General features: G+C 40.8%; 1 protein-coding gene across 1 annotated transcript; it reads right to left on the bottom strand.

Moving 5' to 3' along the window:
* Nucleotides 1-836: 836 nt before the first annotated feature.
* On the bottom strand, nucleotides 837-14,990 carry rdh7.L (retinol dehydrogenase 7 L homeolog). Its single transcript, NM_001085720.1, is given in 5 exon segments — nucleotides 837-2,309; nucleotides 5,302-5,465; nucleotides 9,123-9,381; nucleotides 12,312-12,645; nucleotides 14,898-14,990. Coding segments are annotated over 4 exon segments (957 nt in total). The 5' UTR covers nucleotides 12,625-12,645; nucleotides 14,898-14,990; the 3' UTR covers nucleotides 837-2,088.
* Nucleotides 14,991-15,774: the final 784 nt, after the last annotated feature.

The raw sequence follows: 15,774 nt of genomic DNA on the forward strand, positions 1-15,774 counted from the left end.
ATAGGTGACTTCTAATATCTTTATAGATTAACAGGGAAGTGAATGACCTACTCAACTATACAAACAATGAAACTATGTGCAGCATTAAAGGTGGATATAAAATATAAGATTCTATCTGAAGTATTTTACCAGTGTGCAAGTGTCTGCCAGTCAGATTTTCTGTTGATCTCCTTGTGCTGAAGTTTGTGTTTTATTATTGCCCATCTCTGATACCATTTACATTCCCATGCATTGTTTCTGTTCTCAAGTTAGGGAAGCTGATAGGGAAGCTGGGGAAGCTGATTTGTAAATGGCGCCAACATATAAAGAAAGAAATACAGGGAATTTACATTGTAAGTTACATTTGATCGTGCCATCTTGGATCTCATTAGGAATCAGTGCCAATATACAAAACCATAATGGGCTGTGTACCAATGTATATGTACACAACAGGGAAGACTTCTAGGCCCTGTCATCGCCTTGCCTGATATCTAGCATTAGCCCAATCATCACCAGCAGTTGCAGACCCCGGATAGAGTGCTAGAGCACTATGGGGAAAAAAAATCAAGCAGAGTGCAGAGATGCTGGGCACAAGGCAGCCCTGTACTTACCCTCTTCTGATGTTGCTTCCTAACTTGAATGCCCCTTGTGCATACAGAGCTGCCAAACATTATCAGTGCTGTATTCTTTAATGGAGTGCAGTTCTTTCAGAATTATGTGCAACAACCTGTGTTTGTGGTGCAAAGTGCAGGCAGGGTGCAATCTTGCAAAAAACAGACCACTTTGCACCTTTCTCTGCACTTTGTGAATGACCCATGAAAACATCCTAGTTTAGGGTGCACCGAAAAAAACAACAATGCAAAGCTATATTTTATTAGACATCATCTTTGTTCCTATTCTTACAATGCATAGCAAATACTTCAGAGACTTAAAGGGATACTGTCATGGAAAAAAACATTTTTTTCAAAATTAATCAGTTAATAGTGCTGCTCCAGCAGAATTCTGCACTGAATCCATTTCTCAAAAGAGCAAACAGATTTTTTAATATTCAATTTTGGAATCTGACATGGGGATAGACATATTGTCAAATTCCCAGCTGCCCCAAGTCATGTGACTTGTGCTCTGATAAACTTCAATCACTCTTTATTGCTGTACTGCAAGTTGGAGTGATATCACCCCCCTCCCTTTCCCCCCAGCAGCCAAACAAAAAACAGCAGCCTGCCAGAAAGCATTTCTCTCCTAAAGTGCAGGCACAAGTCACATGACCAGGGGCTGCTGGGAAATTGACAAAATGTCTAGCCCCATGTCGGATTTCAAAATTGAATATAAAAAAATCTGTTTGCTCTTTTGAGACACAGGTTTGAGCACATAGGCCAGTAAGGAGTTCATTGTTCTAAAGGCTGAATGGCAGCTAGACCGTAATATTAGGATAATACAGTATTAGGCCTCTTCACAGAATTTAGAAAGAAATGACCATCACTAGGTCTAGGGTGCCCATCTCACCCTTTTAAACAGGACACTTATTGAATACACGTGCTGCAAGTTGCATGCGTGGATGAAGGATTTGTGGGCAGTTTTGTATCTAACTTGCAGCATGTGTGTTCAACAGGTGTCATACTTTAAAGAGATGAGATAGCCACCCTAATCTGGGTAGAACCCATTGTAGCTGCAAGAAGCACCCATATACAGTGTCGGACTGGCCCAGCGGGATACCAAGAAAACTTCCGGTGGGCACAGGTGTCATTTGGCCAATTTAATGGTCATTCCCTATTTCTATGATAACAAAGAGGCCAAATAGATGGAATAATAGATTATAGTATGTAAAGAAAAGAGAGAAAATAGAGATGGAGCGTTCAGAGGAAGAATAATAGTACTAAGAGTGGTCCCCTGGTCCAAGGTTTTTTGGTGGGCCCCTGGTGTCCCAGTCTGACACTGCCCATATGCAAGCCCTAGGTCTAATCTACATTCTGGAGTTGACCAGCAAAACTGCAGATTGTTGGCTTGCGCCTCTTTTTTGCACGTAGCACTATGTTCTGCTGATTGTAAATGAACCCTTCTTTTTACTCATTCATAAATTTGCCCCAAGATTTTTCGCAGAGCACAAAATTCCTATGAGATACTTTGTGCTGGTGATGGCTTAGTAATATTAATAAGAAAGTCTACAAAAGCAGTAGGTAAATACGTGAGAGGAATGTAGAAGAGTTTGGCATCCAAGCCAGCAGAATAGCGAGTCTTGGGGTACTCTGCAGTCAGCGCATGCTCCATACAGTCTGTAACCAGGTGAAGCTTTGGGTTAGATCTACCCAGGGTAAGATCAACAATGCTGCAATCTGTAAGTAAATAAAGACAAAGTCACGTTTTATTATATTTTATTTATACAGCAGAAACATACAGTATTTTGCAGAATGCAACAGAGATTATAAACTAGTAACTGCCCCATAGGAGCTTATACTCTAATGCACCTATCACATATACCAGGTCAGTCTGAAAACTAGTCAATTAAGCTGTCTATATATTTTTGGGGTCTGGCAAAAACAACCCTAGGACTCTCAGCAATTAAGAGTACAAGTGAAGCTCACCAAATCTCTTAGTCGTATTTTCCCACTGGGTATCCTGTGCGTGATATCCCAATTCGGTCAAACTGTAGAAATATGTAGAGGTGTGGGACAAATCCAAGGCAGCAACTGGACTGCAAAAACTTCTTTATTGGGGATAGAGGTACACAACATGTTTCGGGCAGCGCCCTTCGTTAAGTGTGCAGGAACAATCAAACTACAAACCTAAAAAACCTGTGACCTATCACATGTCTCATGGGTTAATTTCACAAAATTAACCCCTTAGTGCATCCTGAAAAAAAGTGCATTCAGTGCATAATACAACAAAACAATTTATAAAGTGCATTCTAACATGGTACAGGTTTAGCGTATCTCTTATTGTATAAGTGCATATGTGTTGTTGTAACACAACATTATTACTGTGTATAGCCATATATATTCATGTATAAAAACGAATAAAATTTCTCTTTAAACACCAAGTATAAAAATTTCAAACCATTATTATAATAAAACATTTTTTAACACACCTTATGGGCACGTTATTCTTTCAATTCACACGACTGTAACAAATGTCCCATTGTTTTGTTGTTTTATGCACGGAATGCACTTTGTTTCAGGATGCACTAAGCGGTTAATTTTGTGAAATTAACCCATGAGACATGTGATAGGTCACATGAGATTTTTAGGTTGATAGTTTGATTGTTCCTGCACACTTGACAAAGGGCGCTGCCTAAAACATGTTGTGTACCTCTATCCCCAATAAAGAAGGTTTTGCAGTGCAGTTGCTGCCTTAGATTTGTCCCACGCCTCTGCATATTTCTACCCTAGGACTCTCAGCTCTCCAAGTCAGGAAGTCTAACCACTTATTGTTATGGGTAAAAAAAACATGGTATTTTTGCATCTGAAATTGCACTTTGTGCACTGAATTTATGTTCATAAATGACCCCTAAGTAAATTGGTTTTAAGACCTACACACTGCTTCCTGAATTCTTGCACACAATAGGTTCATTATATCATATCCTGAACCAGTTGTGTGAGGTTTTTGAGATCTCTTGCACTTCTGATCTATAAGTTTAAGCTCCACTGAGGATGTAGCATATGAAAATTCCAAAGATGAAAATGGAGCTCGAAAAAAAACTGCAATAATCCAAACCTTTACTAGCCCAGTAATTAAAATCTTGGAGGTCATAAAAATGTGGGAGAGTAGAATTTCTCCACAACGGGAGAAAAGTGGAGAGAATTGATGCGGAATACCCCAGCATTTTACAAGCTAGCCACCATGTCCTATCGAAGGTGGTAGAGGGGCATCTGGCTTAGTCAAACAATTGCTTATAGGGGATGTTATTAGCTGCCTCCAATGAAACAAAATAATGAGCTAGCAAAAGAGGTCTAGGGTCAGTTTCATCTATATGAACCCAGCCATGAATATAATATATTTGACTGGCCAAAAAATACAGTTGCAGATGAGGAAGAACTAGGCCCCTTCATCTAGTGGTGTTGTAAGAGCCTCCCAAGCTATCGTTGGTACTTTATCAGCCCAAAGGAAGGAAATGAATCTTGAGTTTATTCTCCAAAATTTTTTTTGGGACCCAGATAGGCGAATTATGTAAGGAATTTTGGTAAGCATATCATCTTAAATAGATAAATACACCCCACAATATTAGGGGGGGCTTGGCTCAAATAGTAGCTGCTGTTTTTAAATTAGGTAATAATTTGCTAAATATTTTTAGTAATATATGTTGCAGTAGTAGAAGAAATATGGACACACAGATAGTAAAATTGAGTCACCCAATGGAGACCATGAGTGGAAATGGGATGATTACGTTTATGGTCAATATGGAAAATAACCGATTTGGACCTATTTATTTGTAATCCCAAGTAGGAGCCAAATCTACTAAGAACCTGAAAGGCCACTTGCAGAGACTCTAAATGGTTTTCTAAATAAAAGAAGTAGGCCATCTCAATGTAGAGCCAATTTATTCACCACTGCACAGACCTTAAAGCAGACTATGCCCAAGGACTACCTAATTTGCAGGGCCAAGGGTTCTATGGCAAAAATAGCAGGAGAGAGAGAGAGAGAGAGAACCTCTGTCTAGTGCATCTCTGCAAAGGAAATGACTGGAAAAAGGTTCCCTTGGATTCTAATACGGGCCATAGGTTCCCTATAAAAGGGGGCCAGTCCCAAACTGCATCAGTAGCTACCATAAATAGTACATTCGACCAAAAGGACATTCGACCCTGGACCCCCCATTATCCCAGCACAACTGTAGATGTATATACCAGGCCCAGGCCCAGACTGGCAATCTGTGGGTTCTGGCAAATGCCAGAGGGGCTGCTGTATGGTTCCATAGAAAGTTACCATATAGTGGGCTGGTAGGAAGCTGTTTTGGGCTGGTAGGGGGCTGTTTGGGCCTCTGTGTACTTGGAATGGCAGGGCCTATTTTGACTCCCAGGCCTGGACAGATACCAGCCCAATGCAACTACAGCCCTTTAGCAGGATGAGGATTTGGGGATTTTGCAGAATTGTAGATGTTTGTGTGCCATAAGGAGGGGGCCTGTATAAAATCGGGTCATTGGCCTTTGGCCTTAAGCCCTGAAAGGGGACATCACTTTTCTTTTTTCTCTTTTTGTAAATCTATGAAGAAATACCACTAAAGCAAAAGTTAGTAAAAATTTAATCTTGCTGTACTACTGTGTTCATTGATTTTTGTTGAGCATTGCCTATTGCTGTGATAACCAATTAAATCTTGCCATATCCAACACTCACATTTGTCAAAGTACTGCTGCCCATAACTCTTCCGTATTTCCTCGGGAAGCCCATGCCAGATCTTCTGTAATTGCTCTTTCTGTAACCTTGCATCAGTTACTTGTGTTTTGAAGAACCCTGGCTCGACCATGCAGACCTTCACACCAAACGGGGCCATATCACGCCTGTGAAGAGGTGGTATAACAATACAAGGATTACGTGTAACCTTTTTATCTCAACTATATTAGTAACTGTAGACACATGAAAAGCATCAAACCCCTTACACCATTAGTTGGAGGAGATGTATAACTGGTCACTTTAAGGCAGTGATCCCCAACCAGTGGCTCATGAGCCACATGTTGCTCTCCAACTCCTTCTTTTTGAATGATTGGCTTAAGGACAAGTTTTAGTTGCAAAAAAAAATGGGCGCACTGCCAAACAGCCCTCCTGTTGGCTGCAAGTCCAAATAGTCAGTCACAGCCCATAATTTGCACCCTCAGAAAATGTTTGCATACTTGTGTTGCTCTCCAACATTTTTTTTACATTTGAATGTGGCTCACTAGTAAAAATGTTGGGAACCCCTGCTCTTGGAAATTAATTAGGGTAGTCCCACACGATACGCTTCTCTCAGATGCTCCAATGAGGATGCAAAAATGTCAACGTCTAACTCCTATTCAGTCGGGTTTCCATTTGAGGGAGCAATATTGGGGTTCTGATCTCACTAAAAGTCTCTGCCTCTTTCAGTGGCTCTTCTTAAGGCATACACATTGTTCTGTGGGGCCTCCAATTTCAGGCTCCAGCCCTTCATCGTCCTTTTCTTCTGTGAGGGATCTGAATTCAACTACAGATCTGCCTTATATACTTCATAAGAGGGGGTTACCTGGTAATGTTTCAACATTTTGGTCCTTGTCCCAATACAGGCCCGGACTGGCAATCTGTGGCAGGCCCGGACTGGCAATCTGTGGGTTCTGGCAAATGCCAGAGGGGCTGCTGTATGGTTCCATAGAAAGTTACCATATAGTGGGCTGGTAGGAGGCTGTTTTGGGCTGGTAGGGGGCTGTTTGGGCCTCTGTGTACTTGGAATGGCAGGGCCTATTTTGACTCCCAGTCCAGGCCTGTCCCAATATATTTGGTCTACTAGTGGCTTACCCACTTAAGTTGGCCATTCACATAAAGAAGCACTTGCCTGGTGAGGTGGCCAAGTAAGAGTACCTTTCCTTGATTTAATCACCTACATGCTTGCTTGGCAGGTGAGAACTGAATCAATGTGCCAATGTGGTCCTCGTCCAATTGGATTTTCAAACCTGCCCAAGAGATATCTGCCTGATTTTAGGCCAGATATCTGTCAGGCAGGGCTTACACACAGACAGCCAGCTGTCAACTCAGTTTTAGGATTGGTTTATTTTCATGTAAAATTCATGGATACTTTACAAATTAGTTTGCAGATATTTCTGGTTGTATAATAGGAAAATATATACTTGCACAGGCTGCTATACAGGCCATCTTGTATGGGAGCCAAAGGCAACAAGAACAGAAGTTTATTTCCAACATTGGGGTATTTTTATCAAAAAGTGAAGTTAGAGATCACCACAGTCTTCTAGAGTGAAATTCCGCCACTCTCCATTAATTTCTATGGGATTTTTAAAAGTGTATTTATCAATGGGCGAAAGTGAAAGTTCATCCTTTGATAAATATGCCTTTCAAAATCAAAATGAATGGAGAGTGATGGAACTTCACTCTAGAGCAGGGATCCCCAATCTTTTTCTCCTGTGAGCAACATTCAAATGTAAGTTGGGGAGCAACATCAGCATGAAAATAGTTCCTGAGGATACCAAGGAAGGGCTGTGATTGGCTATTTGGTAAACCCTATGTGGACTAGCAGCCTACAGGAGGCTGTATTTGGCAGTACAACTGTTTTTTATGCAACCAAAACTTGCCTCCAAGCCTGGAATTCAAACTTAGGCACCTGTTTTGAGGCCACAAAATCCAAGGGGTTGGAGAGCAACATGATGCTCACGAGCTACTGGTTGGGGATCACTGCTCTAGAGGACTGTGGCGATCTATAACCTCCCTTTTTGATAAATATACCCCATAGTGTTTAAGACATTCCCTGTTGAAAACTGCCATTGCTTATTTATAATGGCTGAATGATACATATAGAATGATGCATATGCATTAAACAAAATATTTCTTTGGCATTCAGTGAAATTGGTTTAGCAATATCAAGAGACTAATGGTTTTGTTCCCTCTGCATTTTTACACACAAGGCAAGAGAGTGTATCCTGGACTTTCCCTTCTACTGTTAAAATGCTGTGTTTTGTTTGTTGGGGAGGGGGGATAGGATAATATTAGAAGTACTTGGAGGGTTGCAGATTGCATATCCTTGATATAGAGATAGGTGCCATGCCAGGTGAGTGTCAGTGACATCTGGAAAGCACAAAGTGCAAATTTGCTTGGCTACCTTGCTCTTTGTCCCATATCATGGCCATGGAACTCGGCTTCTTGAAAGTAAATTAATAACCAGGTTTCTAAAGAGGTTAACCAGTCATGTGTGAAAGTAAATAAGCAAGTTTATTGCAGATCAGATTTATAGTTAAATGGTCTGCTTCAGAGGTATAACTATAGAGGAAGCAGAAGGGGGGGGGGAGATGTCAGGAGTATAGAGAGCCAATAAAGCTGTGTAATGAGCAATTTCTATATATTTTGGTAAAATTTGTTTTGGGGCCCTAAATTTAATTTGCTGTGGGGCCCAGTAATATCTCGTCATGCCACTGATAATAAACAAATCAATACTGGGCCTGGAGGAGTTATTCTGCCTTCCAAAATCTCTAACTGCACAGCACTAACGGTACAACATAATGCATGTGCTTCTCTAGGAATATACAATAGTCACGCATTGTTTTATAAGGTGTCCTAGAAGTGATAATAATATAGTGATGAGCAAATATGTCCCCTTTTTCTTTAAAAATTTGTGAAATATTCACGAAATGTTGATTAATTCCCAAACTATTTTGTTGCACGACAAAACATTTTTGTAGCAAACTACATTAAGCTCTAATGCTGTTTTTTTGTAGCACCTTGTTTCTGCTTTGGGACTATCAATAAAAATTAGGAGGGTAAAATCACATGCATTTTTCACTTAGTATACCGCTACATTAGGCTATAATTGTCTTCAATTGAACAAATGCTCCCATGTTACCATTTCTTAAAAAAACATGTCTGTGATTTTTGACATTACTCTCAGTGCCGGGGGCCCACCAGAAAACCTTAGACCGTGGGCCCACTTTCCAAACTATTATTCCTCCTCTCCTCACTAAACTTTTATATCTACTTACTATATTTTTCCATTATTACACATTTTTTCCCTTAAAGAAATAGGGAATGACCACGATGGTTAGAAGTAAGAGGGCTTACTGACACCTTGGCCCACCGGGAGTTTTCCTGGTATCCCGGTTGGCCAGTCCGAGACTGGGTCGACTGGTAATGGTATCTATTACTACATTATGTTGCTTTGTATCCCACATTAAAATGAATAAACCATATGCAGTATGTATGTGTATGTCCTTATATGTACAGTGGGATGTCTCAGATCCCTTTGGTTGACGTGGAAGGAGAGAGGAAGGGTAAAATAACGTATGCGTTTGTCGTGCGTCCTATTTTAAGTGAGTCTTTTTTTGTCCAACAAAGCAAAACAACCCTCCTGATGAATTTTTGATGCAATTTTGCGAAAATGTTCGCTGGCGGCAAAACCTGGAAGTTTGTTGCAAATCTGTACATGGTGCAAATATGTTCCGCTCATCACTTAATATGAGTATTTCCATGCATGGATGCATCCTACTCACCGGAGACTGTCAGAGAATGATTCCACTCCGTATTTAGACATGCAGTAGCCTCCTCCGCAGAAGGTCAGTCTGCCAGCAATGCTAGCAACATTGACTACTCTCCCTTTTGCTCTGCGAACTTGCGGTAATAGTCTGAGTGTAACATCAATAACCCCCAAAAGGTTCACATTTAGGATTTTGAAAAAATCCTCCTTTGTCAGCCATTCATTAGGTGCAGTCGGGAGGGAAACACCTGCATTGTTCACCAGGCCCCAGAGTCCTGAAGAAGAATCAGATGTCATTATAATATATAAACAGATGGATAGATAGATTTATAGGCGGGAGATAAATTAAATGGGCCAAGCCCCATTTTCTTGCTTCATTTAAAGAGATTCTGTCATGATTTATGGTGTTTTTTATTACTAAATAATTTTCACATTGTAAATAATTCATTCTGCCGTTCAAAATGTTATTCTTTTTTAGCTGTTATATTGGTGTGTAGGCAGCCGTCTTTGGTCATTGTGCTTGATCCTGAACTTTCAGAAAGAGCCAGCACTTCACTGCTGAACTGCTTTCAGATAAGCTATTGTTTCTCCTATTCAATACTATCTCTAAAATGACTTGGCTTTCTTCTGCTTGGATGCTATTTTCATATCTACCACTAGGTGGGGCATGGGAACATTCTTAGTAATGAAAATTATGTTTAGTTTATTTTAAACTTTATAATGTTGAAACCTACTCCAGCCTTCAGATAAACTGCTTTTTGGAAAGGTAAAGAGTCTGATGTGTCAGGAACCACTGCCTCTCACTTTATTTAATGTATGTGTGGTGTCACTACTCTCTTCTTCCCTCAAGTCATTGTTCTTGCAAGTCACTGTACTGTATAAATATCCTTTAATGGCACATGGGGCAGTTATGAGACATTCATTTTTACTTAATGTCTTTCTAAAGCAGTTGGGAGGGACATAGACTATGTAACTTTTCTAAATTGATACATTTAGTTGATACATTCCTTATCATTTCTTATCAAGATCCTTGAGTTTCATTAGGGCAGAACGAAATCTCCCCGAACTGCCTACCCGCCGGCTAGAATCTTCTTCAGGCGACTAATCTCTCCGCAATGCCTTCCCGTTGGCTAGAATCTAAATCGCCGGTGGGATGGCACTCGGAGAGCTTTGTTTTCCAAAGTTGCCCGAAGTTCCTTTGTGGGGCTACTTCGGAAAACGAAGCGATCCGAGTGCCATCCCACCGGCGATTTAGATTCTAGCCAATGTGAAGGCATTGCGGAGAGATTAGTCGCCTGAAGAAGAGGCGACTAATCTCCCAAATCTCCACGTTTGTCTCTGCCCTTAATAGCAGCTGTTAGAATTAGTTGCTAATTTCTGGTGAACAATCTAAAAACAACTGAACTGAAAGCAGTGTCCAAAAAATGTGCATGGTGCCTTATTACTACTCCTGATAATATTAAATAAAAAGTACCTTGAGCGACTTACTATTGAGTGACTTACAAGAAGCAGTGAAAGTCATACTTCCACCTGTCACCTCTCTTTGAACATGAGTGAATTTCACATTATCAGAAGCCATGGCAGGGTTGTTTTAACTATTGTCACATCCACATAGCCCATGTGCTGTAGCCCTTAGAGAAATGGCAGATAGGGCACTTTGTTGCCCTTGAGATATCTTTCTACCTGCAGACAACACAGTACCCAAAAATACTTTCTCCCACATGGGTAAAACTGAATTCTGTAAAATTGCATGACAATTCACCCTTCTGCATTTTTGCACATTTTACAAGGAGTGATTCATATAGGGAACAATCCAAATGTAATTTTGCAGGTACTCAGTGCCTGTGGGAAGCAAGATATCACTCCAACTTGCAGTACAGCAGTAAAGAGTGACTGAAGTTTATCAGAGCACAAGTCACATAATTGGGGGCAGCTGGGAAACTGACAATATGTCTAGCCCCATGTCAGATTTCAAAATGAAATCGAAAAAAAATCTGTTTGCTCTTTTGAGAAATGGATTTCAATGCAGAATTCTGCTGGAGCAGCACTATTAACTGATGCGTTTTGAAAAAAACATTTTTCCCCCTGACAGTATCCCTTTAAGGATGATAGAACACTGGGAGATTTGCTGCCTTGAGGAAATCTGATCCACCCGTGGGCGACAAATCTTCCAGCAATACCTTTTCTTTGGTGTCCATGTGAATTGCGGGCAATAAAACATATAAATCCCGCAACCACCTGAAAATGCAGGAGAAGGAACATTTTAGCAAAAAGACACTGACACAAATGCAAAGGATTTTCAGGAGATTTGTCACCTCCAGGTAGTGCAAATTCCCATGGGCAACAAATAAATTCAATGGGAAGCAGTACTGATAGTTTTGCCAGTTTCCCCACTAAAATACAGGAGACTATGGGGCAAATTCACTAAAGGACGAAGCGCCTAACGCTAGCGGTAATTCGCTAGCGTAGCGCATTTTCGTTAATTCGCCGATTCCCTAACGAACACTGGCGTAAATTCGCTAGTGTTACTTCGCAACCTTACGCCTGGCGAATTTGCACAATGGACGTAACTACGCAAATTCCCTGACGCGCGCATTTTTCTGAACGCTACCTTTTACGACAGACTTCCTTCGCCAACTCAGACCAGACGAAGTGCAATAGAGTAGATAGGGATTGCTTCAAAAAAAGTTAAACATTTTTCTAAGTCCCAAAAAACGCTGGCGTTTTTTCTTTTTTTATGGGTGATAGGCTGAAAAAGATCGAAAAATTTTTTGCGGCTACCCTCCTTCCCCCCTACATTTCCTAACTCATGGCACCTTAACTATACAGTGGACACATGTGTAGGGCAATATAAAAATTTTATTTGCTGTTTTGAAGGTTTCCCAGGCTTGTGTAGTGATGCTACATATAACTCCATTGTAACTTCAATTTGGTGCCGTATGCAAATTAAGCATCGCTAGCGTAACTTCGCTTTGCTTGGCGAATTAACGGTAGTGAACTTCGCAACCTTATGCTTCCCCTGAGCGCAACTTCGGATTTTAGTGAATTTGCGTAGCGCTGGCGAAAATACGCCTGGCGAAGGCGGCGAAGCAGACGCTGGCGCAACTACGAATCTTAGTGAATTTGCCCCTTTCTCTATCAGCAGTACTATTTCATAAAAAATTTACTTTATAAAATGTTTTCCAAGATTTAATTAAACTCTAACCTTTGTTTCCTACAATACCAGAGACCCAGTTGGCAACAGAGCATACACTTTTGCTATCTGTGACATCGAGGATAAATGTTTGTAGCCTGCTGGAAGTCTTTTTCTTCAGATCCTGAGCACCTTTATCAGTCAGACAAGCTGCCAACACATGGATCCCACGCCTGTCAAGCTGTATTGCCAACAAATTTCCAAATCCGGAGTCACAGCCGGTGATCAGCACATATTTATCTGTCAGATTCTGCATGATCTTTCTGTGTCTGTTCTGTCTGTACAAGAAGATCAGTATCACCACCACCAGCAGGGGGAGCCACATGATGGATGCAAAGCACGTTTACTGTAATATGGGTATAGTATGTTAGAGAAGTATACAGCTATACAACATGGCATAATAACACTCTCCCATACTAAATAGCTAATACGGCAATTTATACATTTTGACTTTGACTACCATTGCAATATTAGGTAATGTGGTACAATGTGTACCCTACAGCAGGCCCTATTTCTTAAATTTTCCTAGGAACTTATCCACTGCAGGTACTGAGGGCTGCTCTCTTTAGCAGGCAGTTGACCATGTGCAGAGAAGGCATGGCGGCTAGCACTCTATTGGGCAAAATGAGCCTTGATTAAAAATCTGAGTGACTGAGAGAAAGTGTGTCATCTCCGGAGAGATCTGAGAATAACATAGGCAGGGCCGGGCCAACAACCAGGCACCCTAGCAGCCCATTTGGCTAACCCCGCCCCCCACATGCATGCATACAGATGGACCATAACATAGGTAGGGTTGCCACCTGGCCAGTATTTTATTGGCCTGGCTGATAAAAATGGTGGTTGATCCTAATGTTATTAATAGGGAAAAAAGATAAATATAGAGGAAGGCCAGTATTTTTTTCCAGAAAAGATGGCAACCCTAAACATAGGTGCAACGAAGGGGAAGCAAAGGGGCAGTTTGTGGTGGGAGAGGGACAGATGAGGGAGGGACAGAGGAGCAAGCAACGGAGGGGGTAGTCGAGACTCGCAGAGGGGAGCAAATCCGGACTAGGGGTAGGCAGAAGAACCTTGGACAGGCACCTGCCCAGCTCCCCACAGTGTTGCACCCTAGGCAGGTGCCTCTTCTGCCTACCCCTAGTTCCGGCCCTGAACATAGGCACAATATACAGGTATGGGTTAGCATACCTTTAATCGGGTTACATTATTCACAGGTTTATCTTGCCGATTGTTTATGCTCTACTATGGTATACCTGTATCTTCCTTATAGCCTAAACATACACCCTTGGAAGGTGCCCTGCTGCCTACCTTCAAGGCCCATTTATCAACATTCTGATTTTAGTGGTTTTAGAAACCACAAAAAAACTAATTTTCTTTAAAACCAGGAATGCCAAGTAATATAAAAAGAACCAGCACATAAAAATGCAGAACTAATCCGAATAATAATATGAAAACCCTGAAATCCTAAAATTTTTCTTGCAAATACAAATGAAAACAACCCGAAAACCTCCAAGGACAATTCGCACAACAGCTTTAAGATGGGAACGTTTTTCATGGCTTTTTTCATTTAATAGATTACACATTTTTCATGGTTGAGAGTAATTAGTATAATCCTTAATTTTAAATGATAAAAAATATAATAAGTAAAAACGAACAAAATACGAACGTTCGTAAATCGGCTCCTTTGAGTCAGTTCTGCCATTAAAAATTCAATGCAGAGGCTTGAGCACGTTCTTTAATTGTATATGTTTGTGTTTAGACTCAAATACTATAACAAAAAAGGGAAACTTGTGCTCACCACTAATTTTTAAACCATTAAGTGGGGGTGCAATGAGGCTGTGACCACAAAATTCATATTTATTGCACCCCCACTTATTGGTTTTAAAATGAGTGGTGAGCACAACTTTCCCTTGCGTGTTAGCTCCCACCTTCCCACCTATAATCAAGTGATCCCATTGGTGGTCAATAAAAGGGCAACCAAGTTTGTAAGTTTTACTTTGAAAGCAGCTAGTAAGTTGAAGGTAAAACTTAGTCCCTGTGTAAAATGTATAAAATGAATAATGAAACAAACAATCCCTGTTTTGTTTAAAGGGTAAGGCATTTTTAGTAGTTTAATTACCAAAATGTCTCAATGCCCTATATATATTGATAATCGGTTGAGGGCAGAGGACCTCTTGTATGAGTCTCACATACCAAAGAGCCCTACAAGCCTGAGTAAATCTTTATCTGCATTCATACCTTTGCAGAACATATTAAAAGGTTCAGAATTTGATTCACACATAAATGCAAAAAGCAAGTGAATCAAATCTGAGAACATTGCATCAAATCTCTGCCAGATTGTTTGGTTACAGACCATTAACAGTTTGATTTTTATTGGTTTGTCTTCCCTGTTTGTACAGCTACTGCTTTATAAAAGTGTGACTGTGTATACAAGTCATACTATGTAGATAAAGTTAGACACACACATATGTACTTACGAAACATTACATGTAGCCTGGTTTGCATGTGCATGTGAAAATTAAAGTATAGGTGAGATAAATTGATATAGTGACTTACAAAAAGAATACAGTTGGCAGGGTAATACTCAGGTTCAGCTCTTACCTTTTCTACAAAGCAGTCGGAATAAAGTACTTTTGCTGTAAATGTATATCACACAGAAACAAGATACATATCTCAGCCTGACTGATGCATCTGATAACCGGATGGGGGAGTGAATATCAGTGGGACATAAGTGCTCAAGAGGCAATACACACAGCACAGAGGGGAAAAGGTTAAAACACGCACACAAGGCCACTCCTGGGTGCAGAGATCACAAGGAAGGCGAATAGGAAGTTACCATAATCGAAGCAAAGGGGAAGGAGGAGCAAAGCCAGAAAAACAACTATGTGCATTCATCCCCAGGCCTACAGGCAGCTGGACAGCAGTGCATTTCCCATGGAGCATTGCATGTGAGCAATCTAACACTGGGTAGAATATCTGAAGGCGTGTGTGGGTTTAGGGAAAGTTCTGGCAGTAGCAATTCAAAAGCTGAGGAACAGCCGTTTCATTAGTCCCGGGCTTTCTGCCTATGGAGCCTGAGACCTGCCTTGTGATGTATTTTATTATTTTGTTTCATTCAACTTTGCCAAATGAATGTGGGATGCAAATATCTAAATGATAACATAGGCTTCATTAACATAAGGCTTAGCTTGGAACTAAGGGATTCATTGACATGTAAACACATTGCATGGAAATCAGGCACGCTACAGTAAACATCAGGTACACCCTGGGAAAGAAGTTGTGTAAGTACTTTATGGCAAGCAGTAAAGACACAGCACCTTCTGCTTGGTCAGGGCAATATGCTGCACAAGTTCTGCCAGGGGGCATTCAGGCAAACATAAGGCATCTAGGGTATGCTTTATAGGGATGATTTAGTGCAAGTGCACCCCTAAGTTTTGAATAGTTTTGATGTATAATAAATTAGAACATGGCATACAAT

The sequence above is a fragment of the Xenopus laevis genome, chromosome 2L, assembly GCF_017654675.1.
Source record: "Xenopus laevis strain J_2021 chromosome 2L, Xenopus_laevis_v10.1, whole genome shotgun sequence".
Classification (NCBI taxonomy): domain Eukaryota; kingdom Metazoa; phylum Chordata; class Amphibia; order Anura; family Pipidae; genus Xenopus; species Xenopus laevis.